Below are 11,476 nucleotides of genomic sequence, written 5' to 3'. Positions count from 1 at the left end.
GGACCTACGGCAAAGTAAGGGAACCCTGAGGCTCCATGGGGGAAGGAATAAGGCCTTTCTCACATGGGATGTTCTCTGTGACCTCTCTTCCTTCCATAAGCAGAGAGAGCCAATGCAGGCCATGGCTGCTCCTCTGTGGGGTGGGACCTGATAAGCTTCCTTTGGGCTGCCTTATGGCTGTGAGGTAGGAGGCCTGGGCTGCCTTGATGCACAGACCTGAGGCAAGTAGGCAAAGCCCTACAGCTCTTATTCATTTCCTCCTACCAGATGGCTTGCTCTTCCCCAGACATCATTACCCACAGTAAAAGTAATAGGGTTGGCTGTCTTTGTGAATAACACTGTATTATATATGGAATTTTATATTCTAAGATAGTCTGAAATCTTTTCCTGTGATAGTTTTGATATTACACTTCCAAACTAATATTATACTTGTTTTCAATGAGGTAATGCCTCATTCATCCACAACTATTATTTTACTAGAGGCCCAATGCATGAAACTCGTGCAAGGGTCTTGGCCCTCACAGCCCCAGCTTCCTCCTGAAGGTCGCCCAGAAGGTCGTTAGGCTGTTTGGTCTAATTAGCATATTACGCTTTTATTATTATAGGTAGCCAAACCCTGTACAGTATTTAGTGGACCTTTCAAGGTGGCATATACATTTAAATGGTCAAGACTATAAAATTCCTATAGTACTGTTTCTTTAACATTTGTTCTTAATCTAAAAATAATTGTGAGAATTCTAAATTGCTGCAGTAAGTATTCATGAAATAATAAAATTTTAAAAAAAAAATTAAAGTGATTTATGCCCAGGGTTCTCTCTGCCTGTTTGATTTTAGGCCCGAGGTTGTCTCCAGTCCTGACAAAATTAGTTTTCCAGGTCAATCTCCTGCATGTATGGTCAAAGCCTCACAATTTTAAAGTATGAATTGGCTCTACTTTGTCCTCTGTACATGTGATTTTTTTTCTCACAGGAAGCTGGAATCCAGAGAGGTCAGAATCTGAGGATTACTGATTGTGGTTTAGGATTCTGTGCCCTTGGCCATCATCTGTCTTTCAATCTCTTCCTATTCATCTCACCTTCTCTCAATGAACTCACTGGGCCTTGCACTTCAACACTGTCTGCACTGAGTTGTAAGGGTCTCAGAGTTCTCTCTCTCTCTCTCTCTCTCTCTCTCTCTCTCTCTCTCTCTTTCTCTCTCTCCCGCTTACTTTTTTTACTATTACTTGGTTAATTTTTGTGTTACTTTAGAGAAGTGGTTTAGCACTTAAATGGCCATCTTCCTAAGCAAAGGAGTTGTTTTAAAAAGTATGTATCCACTCAAATGTCTTAAAATACCTCAAGTTCATCCATCCTGGGTCTGATGCTTTGATGGTCCTAATTTGAATTTTCTTTCTACTTTTGTACACTCAGGACAACATCTTATTTTATTGTTCAAGAAAGAAGTAATCTTGTGGATACAGGAAAACGATGTTCTTATGGGTGTTAGCCCTCCTAGTCCTTTGTGGTTTTCTATGGAACTATGCTGGTAAAAGACAACCAGAGATTGCAGACATCGCTGATAAGTACATTTTCATTACTGGCTGTGACTCGGGCTTTGGAAACTTGGCAGCCAGGACTTTTGATAAAAAAGGATTTCGCGTGATTGCTGCCTGCCTGACTGACGCGGGATCAACAGCGTTAAAGGCGGAAACCTCCGAGAGGCTTCACACTGTGCTTCTGGACGTGACTGACCCAGAGAATGTCAAGAGGACTGCCCAGTGGGTGAAAGACCACGTTGGGGAAAAAGGTGAATGACATGGGGCTGGGAAGAATGGAAGGGGTGTTGCAAAGTAACTAAAGCTAGTAAAATGTGCTTGGATATTAAGGGGCCTTTCAAGAAAATGTCTCATAAATGCCCACTATACACTGGAGAAGATTGGAGAAATCTTAGGATAGCCCCTGAATAGTCCCTGGGTGTACATGAGAAACACAGCTCAAGCTATCCTGAGTCTTAAGTCCCACTGGTGAAGGTAGAACTGAGGTGGGCGTTTAACTTTTCCTGGTCTTCTCCAGTGAAGTGCTACTCTAGCCACATACACAGCAAAGGAACTTGGGGTTAAAATCTACAGGAGAATATGGGAACAATTCCCAAACTATCATCTGGATACCTGAAATCTGCTTCTCACTGCAAAATGGCCAATGTAGAAAATGGTCTCAGAATTTCAGTAAAGGTGTCTTTGATAGCCATGGTAGAGTAGTGAGCCATTGGGCCTCATTCTGCTAAGGTGGCAGCATTCTGAACTCGAGGACTTTTACTGGCTTGAATGAAGTTTGAAATATTCTCATGGATGAAGATATTTAATAAGCCCACAAATGGGAAAAAAAAACACACCACAAATGTTTTTCTCTAGCACATCTTCATCATATAGTTAAGAGTCTATTCCTCAAAAACAATGGTTTGATAGACTCCACATAATTTTTAAAGCTTGAATTCCAAACACCTTTGCACATATTAAATGTTTCCCAATATAAATAAGCTAAGTGAATGATGGAATTTTTTGCCAAAAATTAAGGCGAAATAGATGGATGCAGCTCTTCATCATATAAACAGTTTATCAATATGCTCTGGCCTTGCCATCTAGAAAGGTAGAAAAATAGACCAATTTACTCTATATCTGAGATTAAAAAACAAAAAGGTCTCACTGAATAGCAGCATTTGACATTCAGAACCAAAAAATAGAATAACTGTGATACTGGCTTCCAGTAACAGAAGTTCAACTATTTCAATTCAGCCTCCCACACTTCCTGCTGTCACTTCCCAAAACTGTAGAGTATTTCAAAGCAAGAGTATGACTAGAGGAGGAAATGGCACCATTGTGAAAAGCAGAGGCTATATTTCCATTAAGGAAGCTTCTACCACGTCTCCTTTCCTTCCTCTGTTCTAGGTCTCTGGGGGCTGATCAATAATGCTGGTGTTCTCGGCGTGCTGGCTCCAACCGACTGGCTGACGGTGAAGGACTACAGAGAACCCGTAGAAGTGAATCTGTTCGGACTCATCGACGTGACCTTAAATATGCTTCCCTTGGTCAAAAAAGCTCGAGGGAGGGTTATCAATGTCTCCAGCATTGGGGGCCGTCTCGCATTTGGTGGAGGAGGCTACACACCATCCAAATACGCAGTAGAAGCCTTCAATGACAGCTTAAGGTAAAGCAAATATATTAAGAAATAATAGCAGCTAACATTTATTGAATGTTTATTATGTACCAGACATTCTATTTAGTGCTTTAAATTATTCCCAATATATAGCTTATCACAAGCATGTCAAACTCAAAGGCTAACCCTGGCCAGGTAAACAAGGTTTAAGTTTATGTGCGTTGCAAAAAAAAAAAAAAAAAAAAAACACCACAGGTTTTTTCCAATAGAGACATGCTGAATACAAAGGGCTGAAATAAATGAGTAATAGTTAACATAAAACAATAGAACATTTTAATAAAAATTAATATTTTTTTCTGGAACATTAACTTACCGGACACTGAATAACTGCACAAATTAATAAGCATAATGCAAATAAATCGAATTTTCTTGTTCTCTGAAAGCGAAATATTTCCTGTGGCTCACACCAAACAAGTCAGTCCAAGACTAATGACGTGGCAATCAGCTGCTAGAATATTCGCTGCTAGTATTAGTGGAGAGAAATGGTGTGCCTGCGCGTAAGGCGCATAAGGGAAATGAACGCAACATGATTATAGAAGTCAGTCATTAGTGAATGTTGTAGTTCATTATTAATAATTATGTAGGATATTGTAAAAATTAAGTTACAAACTTTTTATTAAAAAGTTTCTTACATACGCTATATTGGCTGGGCCCCAAAAATATTTGTTGCAGGCCACGAGTTTGACATGGTTGGCTTATCACATCATTTGGCTGTGTGCTTTCAGAGAACCCCTGAGCTCAAAACAAAGTACCAGTTTAACAAATAAATGCCCCAACTCAGTGCCCCCAAGCATGTGTGAGGTTTACAGGGCTTCTTAAATCTGTAGGTTTATGTATTTTGCCAGATTTGGGGAGTTTTCAGCTATTAATTTTTTCAAACGTTTTTTTGTAATCCAATCTTTCTTCTCCTTCTGAGTCTCTATAACACAAACGGTAGAACTTTTGGGTTGTCCCACAGATCCCTAAGGTTCTTTTCACCTTTTCCATTGTTTTCCTCTCTGCTGTTCGGATATTTCTAATGATCTATCTTTAAGTGCGCTGACTTCCCTTTACTTTTATTCTGCTATTGAGCCCAACTGATAAATATTTCATTTTGGTTATTGTATTTTTCTAGTGGTTCAGTGGCACTTCAAAACATGGTCTTCTCCCCTCCCTTGCCTACTAACATCTGCATTTTAGAGTTCTTAAATAGCTGCTCCATGCATTCTGTCCAGGTTTTGTAGCTACATTCAGTGGGAGAGACGTGGGAAGTAGTCTATCTTACTTGGAACCAGAAACTGTCACTTTCAGTTCAAAGCCCCTAAATTGCAAGAGGTTGTATCAATCAAGTTTCTGGTAGGAAAGGGAGGACATTAAAACTGGGTAAATGGAGCAGAGTTTACTTAAAGGACTATTGGCAAGCATGGAGTCATGTAGTGAAATCCCAAAGGGTAGTGTAATGTCCAGGGAATTAAGGACAGCCGGGGCATCTCTACCCACAAGACTGAAGGGAGAAGAAAGGGCAGTTTCTAGAACCTGCATACATAGAGGCAGTCACCTTCAGTTGAGGGATAAAATTAACCAGTGTCAACATCACAGGTGTAATAACTTGTCCAACCTCTTCCCATTGCTTCCTCTGCTCTTCCTCTAGTTGCTCCCAATTGACTGAACCAAACAGAAGCTAAAATATAGTTAATGCAGGCAGGCCTCCCAGCGTGGAGAGCAGACACAGGGTGGAGGGGACAGTGGAGCAAATGGAAAGGATCCAGTAGAGTGTGCTGTGACAGGCAAGAGAAAAGATGAAATTACATACAGTCTTTTCTTCAAGTCAACCATTTACTTATTTAACTAGTTGCAGGTACATCTTAGAGTTATGATCTACACCATGGATCTAGGTGTAGCTTACTAGTAAAAGGTTAGAGTATTCTACAGAGATTAATAGAGACAGAGCAACTCCATTTTGCGATTTGGAGTCAGGTTGCCAGGTTTGATTCTTTCAGGAAATAAACACACAAGACAATGTCAGAACAATGCATCTTCAATGTTAATGTGCATACGAATCGCCTTGATCTTTTTCAAATGCAGGTTCTGATTCAGTGGGTCTGGGGCTGGGTCCTGGCTTTCTGCAGTTATAACAAGCACCCAAGTGCTGCCCCTGGTTGAGAGATTACACTTTGAGTAGCAAGGTCATGGAGAACCTCCATCAGTCTGCTTGGTTGTCCTTTGGTTCCACTCTCCCAGCAATAGTATCATAATAAAATGTTAGTACACTTAGAGACATACTTAATTTTAAAAAGATATTTCAACGGAAGGGTTTGTGGGATTGCAAACGCAGCTGGGCTATGCCTGAAATTAATTAGTAGAGAGTGTTCATAAGTTTCTAAGTCATGGAACGAGAGTTGGAAATGGTATTGTGCATGCAGGCCACAGTCCAGGGGCAGCTCCAGGAGGATTTGGGGGCAGCTGTCCTATTGGGAAAGGGTTGGGGCTCTTTAGAGCTGTATTTGCCCAGCAACATACTGGTTTCATACTGGTTTTACTCACCTGGTAAGGTTAGTTGGATGACTTAAAGCCATTTGTCCCTGGAGGATGTTATTTTCATGAGTAGATGGAGAGGAAAGTCTTCCCATATGCCCCTTTAGCACTGACACTTTCCAAACCCACAGGAGATCAGAAGATAGGCGAGAAAAATACAATCAGGTTGAAAAATAATCTTTTTCATTTCAATGCAAGCAACGTACCCTTCAAACTATTTCAAAATCAAGCTAATTTGCATTTTTTAAATATACTTCAAACTAAACAATAGGTGTGTTACTAGAAAGCAAAATATAAGATCAATTAAATCATAATTTAAGGTTACTGGTAAAGTTCTTAGTAAGTCTTATGGTTGGTAGAGTCTTCTGTAAAATGAATAATTACTTCCTTATATACTCTTGATAGAAATATAAATTAAATATAGGAAATAATTATTCACATAACTGGATTTAAAGAAACGGGGACCATGATTTCGCCAAAACCCTGTTGCCTGGTAAATGCATAGGTTTGGGTTTTCTGCAGTGAGATGATGAAAGAGCTTGCTGAGTGACCTAGGGAACAGGTTAGTCAGGTCATATTGTGTCCCTCAGCATATCCTCATTCATGCTGCAGTCTCCTCACGTTCCTAGAATGGAGGTAAACTTGTCCAGCCAGACCAGTCACCGGTCAATTTCACCATAAAGTATGCTACGTACTGAAAAGAAACCTGTCCTCAGCCCAAATGCTTGTCAATTCAATGAGAGTAGGCTCAGGGGGAACACTGGGCTGGGGGTGGGTCTACCCAGGTCCCTGTCCTGTTCTGTCACTAAACCAGCCCTCACTTCACCACCCTGACCTTCAGATCCGCAAACTGAGAGGGCAGAACAAGAAGCTCCTGTCCAATGCACCCGATTCTCTGATCCCGTGAAAAGTTTCACAAGAAAATGTCACGAGCATTTTCCAAATGAACCTCCACTGAACATCATCAATGGTTTGTTTGTTTTTTACTCAGACGGGACATGAAAGCTTTTGGTGTGCATGTCTGTTGCATCGAACCTGGATTATTCAAAACAGGATTATCAGATCCAGTAAAGGCTGCTGAGAAGAAATTTGCCATTTGGAAGGACCTGTCTCCAGATATCAAACACCAATACGGAGAAGGTTACATTGAAAAATGTGAGTTTTGGGGATGGACCCAGGGTCCTCTGGGAGTCATTGTCCTAGGCAGTATGCAGGAGACTCAAACATATATTAAAAAAAATGAGGTTCCATAGTAATAGGGATCTTAAATATGGATCAGGTGTTCCTACTAATTCCAGTGTCATCTCTTGCTCCTCTGAGCATTTACTAAGTGCCAAGTTCTATACTGAGCACTTTATAAATTATGTGTATCATTTACCCCTCAAAAAAACACACAACACTATAGGAATAGTAAACAGAGGCTTGGGAAGGTGAAATGCCCTACCCAAGGCAATACAACTTCTCCTGGTCTTCACCTCTACCCAAACTCCTCTACCCATCAATCACTTAACATTGTTCCAGGATTTATGGGGGTCCCAAAAATATACAGACTTAGACTCTGACCCTTAACTAGCTTATAATCTAGTTGAAAACAAAAAGCAACCAAGAGAGACTGTAAAACAATGAGACTGTACAGCATAAAGAAAATCAACCCTTTACTTCTTAGACATAACCCTATAGTCCAGAAGGGTGCTATATGGTGTGCTCTCTAATTGCCCAAGGAATTCAGACCAAGAAAAAGAAAATACTGGCTGAGAAATCTTTATGGGACAGGTCAGGTTTGAATAAAGCCCAAAGTACAGGAAGGAATTATTTGGGTAAAAACTTTCTGGAGCAGGAAAGCACAGGGAGTGGAGATAGAAGAAGTAACTAAGTCCAGAGACTGAGTCAGGGATGGAGAAATAATAATGTGTACTTGTCCCCACTATAAGAACTTTACATGAACTTTCATTTAAAATGTTTAAATAAAAAGTAAATAAATAAAACGCCCAAATAAACCGTATGAAATAGAGACCACCTTAATTTTATAGAAACAGAGAAGTAAGTTGCCCAAAGTTGCAGAGTTATATAAGTGGAAGTACTAGATTTGAACACAGGTAGCCTGACTTTGCACCACACTATAATGTCAACAGACATTAAGGAGCTGGTTAAAGTTCCTGTATCAGGATTGTGCCTCCACCTCAAACTTCCTGACCCTGCCCCACCTAACTTTGTGTCACTCTATTCCTCCAAGCTGCAATCCAGCCTCTTCATCAATGGGCTTGGTAAGACAGCCAACTGTGGTAAGGTTCAAGGCCAGTAGTTCACAAGGTGGAGCAAAGACCAAGGCAGATCCACCTAGGGAGGTTTTTAGAATGACTGACTCCCTCAACCACCCCACCCACTACACATACACACATACACACACACGCACACACAGATGCAAACATATACACATATACAGGGTGTCCCCCCAAAAATGAATATGCACTTTTAATTATTATAAAGTCAGTGTTTATTAACATACAGTTCATTTTCAAAATTTAAAATAATCTGCAGAAATGAATAATTTTTTTGTCAATGCCTGTTTTCAAACTAATGACCATTCTGATCCAGCCATCACTGATAACTCGAAGCAATGGAATGGCAAACATCAAGAATCGTTTTGTTCAGTATTTATGTGCCCTTGATTCTTCGACTGTTGCCTTGATTCTTTGACAGCTTTGTACCATAAACTTTATCTTTTATGTATCTATCCCCATTAAAAAAAAAAAAGTCTAGCAGCACTTTAGGATAAATTTTCTTTGTTCAAAGTTTAGTCTGGCTTCACCCATTATTTCAAGTCAGTTAAACCTGAAAAGGAGTGAAAATTAAGTGAATTATCAGCTGTTAATATAAATATATACATCATTGGGGGACACCCTAAATATCAACTGTAACTTCTGGTCTGACAAACCTCCCAGTGCTGACATGTCACTATAGATTTAAAACCTCTGCCGTTAAATACTATTCCTCATTCACCAACTCTGAAGGTTCTAAGTAGATTCAGAAACAAAATGCTCTTTCAAAAGCATTCTCTCCATTTGATACTAACATTGATACTTTATAAATGCCTATGAGTATATCACCAACTTCCATCTCAAAATTCTGTTTGCACTAGCCCCTGGTTCAAATGTCCTGTCTCAGAAGTACCATGTGGCTTTGAGCCCAATGTTACACTGATTGTTCTTTTTAGAGTTTTCCAAGTCAGGTTTTGGAGATCAGCCAGACTCACTGTTCCGAAGTAGACCACAAACTTAAGCTCACCTTTCTTCGTTTCCCAAGCTGGAGTAATAGGAGTTTAAAATAGCCACTAAGGCTTATTAGGTAACCTCATTTAGACTCTTTGATCAACTTGTGGCTACTGGGGCCTGAAGTTGAAAGGAAGATTTAAAATAATAGTTTTCTTTTGAGAAGACACAACTCAGGTATGTTTTTTTCTTTTAAAATATTTTTATTATTTCAGAAAGAGAGAGGGAGAGAGGTACATCAATGATGAGAGAGAATCATCTATCGGCTGCCTCCTGCAGGTCGCACTGATGACCGAACCCGCAACCTGATCATGTGCCCTTGACCAGAATTAAACCTGGGACCCTTTGGTCCCTCGGCCAATGCTCTATCCACTAAGCCAAACCAGCCAGGACTTCAGGTATGTTTTAAGAGCACAGGTGGCCCTAGCTGGCTTGGCTCAATGGATAGAGCATCAACAGACTAAAGGGTCCTGGGTTTGATTCCTGTCAGTTGAAGGCTTGATCCCTGGCCCAGGTTGCATGTGGAAGGCAACCAATCCCTGTGTCTTTCTCACATCGATGTTCCCCTCTCTACTTTCCCCATACCTTCCACTCTTTCTATAAAACAATGGAAAAATATCCTTGGGTGAGGATTAGCAACAACAGCAGCAACAACAACAACAAAAAGAGCACAGGAGGAATGTTCCAAGTCATTACCAATCCCTTGATGACACACCAGCCTCTTCAAAAGTGTCTTAGCTCATTACTCAAACACTTCACTTACCTGAGAAGGTGGATCTCTTCAGCTTCCTGAGTCAGGGCTTTGGAGTGATGATTCTCTATTTATTCACTGGATTAGAGAGGCACATGACACATGAGTGCACGCACACACATGCTTAAGTGCACATGCATTCCCACATTTCCTGTAAACATGGGACTCCCTCGAAGCACACCCAAAGTCAAACCCATAACTCCCTGGGCTCAGGAGCCTTAGATACTTTATGACGTTGTTTCCCTTGTTGCTTTAAAGTTAGTGCCTCTCCAAGTTTGGTCTCTGGACCAGTGCCATCAGCATCACCTGGAAACTTGATAGAAATGCAAATTCTTGGGCCCCACCTTACACCTGCTGCAGGTGGGACCCACCGATCTGGGCCTTAACAAGCCCTCCAGGAAATTCTGCTACCCACTCAATTTTGAGAGCCAACCGTCTAGAGCAGCGGTTCTCAACCTTCCTAATGCTATGGACCTTTAATACAGTTCCTCATGTTGTGGTGACCCCCAACCATAAAATTATTTTCGTTGCTACTTCATAACTGTAATTTTGCTACTGTTAGGAATCATAATGTACATATCTGATATGCAGGATGTATTTTCATTGTTACAAATTAAATATAATTAAAGCATAATGATTAATCACAAAAACAATATGTAATTATATATGTGTTTTCCGATGGTCTTAGGCGACCCCTGTGAAAGGGTCATTCGACCCCCAAAGGGGTCTCGACCCACAGGTTGAGAACCGCTGGAGAAAGTATTGCTGCATTATTTCCTGATAAATAGATAGAAACCCATCACAATGGGCCTCTATTATAATGGCAAATTCAAAATTCCCACTAACATATCTTCCCCTTTGTACCCTCACCTCTACAGACTCCTTTTCCCCTTTCGCCAAAGAGTAAACACACTTGTTCTCTTTGTACAGGTATGGACAAGCTGAGGGGCACTGTATCCTTTGTGAACGTGGACCTCTCCCTGGTGGTGGAGTGCATGGACCATGCTCTCACAAGTCTCTTCCCTAAGACCCGTTATGCTGCTGGAAAAGATGCCAAGACTTTCTGGATACCTCTGTCTCACATGCCAACAGTGTTGCAAGACTTTTTATTGTTGAAACAGAAAGTAGAGCTGGCTAATCCCAAGGCAGTGTGACTCAGCTAACCGCAAACGTCTGCTGCGGGCTATGAATTTGGCTCATATCAAGGACATATCTCCTTTTTAATTTTATTCCTTACCTAATCCAACCTGGACTCATTTAGATCATGCTTCTTTTGATAAATGAAGAGATCCCACCAACCCTGGTGCTATCCCAGAGTCCCTTCTCAAGCCTTCCTTGAAAAGAAGGGCAGGAATGGTACCTGCCCAATATTTAGGCTTTGCCTGCTTGGTCTGATGTAAGAAAAATGTAAAGGTTTCCCCATCCAAAATGATCTCTACCACTGCTTAACCCATACTCCCCACCCCCATTCCTGAATGTTTAATATATGGCCCTTATCAAAATGTTCAGAGATAAGTAGACTACTTTCGTAAGTGGATTAGATGTGTTCTGTTATCTTACTGAGAATAAGACTCTGGAGGACTGGAACTCCATTCTGTGAGCTTTGATGGGGCAGGAGAAGAAGGGTTATGAAGTGTTATGTGACTGGTACAAGCTAAAGGGCAGTAGACAAACCCTAGGGAGGACTGGAAGTAGGAGGGAAGGGAAGGGAATAGAGGACTGAAAACAGAAGTGGGTATAAAAGTGGAGGC

At 40.9% G+C, this 11,476-nt stretch overlaps 1 protein-coding gene across 1 annotated transcript; it reads left to right on the top strand.

Moving 5' to 3' along the window:
• The first annotated feature begins 1,409 nt into the window (after positions 1-1,409).
• Positions 1,410-11,259, top strand: DHRS9 (dehydrogenase/reductase 9). Its single transcript, XM_081095470.1, has 4 exons — positions 1,410-1,785; positions 2,924-3,182; positions 6,697-6,860; positions 10,656-11,259. The coding sequence occupies exons 1-4, from the start codon at positions 1,467-1,469 to the stop codon at positions 10,877-10,879; spliced, it is 966 nt and encodes a 321-aa protein (XP_080951596.1). The 5' UTR covers positions 1,410-1,466; the 3' UTR covers positions 10,880-11,259.
• Positions 11,260-11,476: the final 217 nt, after the last annotated feature.

Source organism: Myotis nattereri (assembly GCF_964212035.1).
Source record: "Myotis nattereri genome assembly, chromosome: 7".
Classification (NCBI taxonomy): Eukaryota; Metazoa; Chordata; class Mammalia; order Chiroptera; family Vespertilionidae; genus Myotis; species Myotis nattereri.
This window is presented reverse-complemented; position numbering and strand designations above follow the sequence as displayed.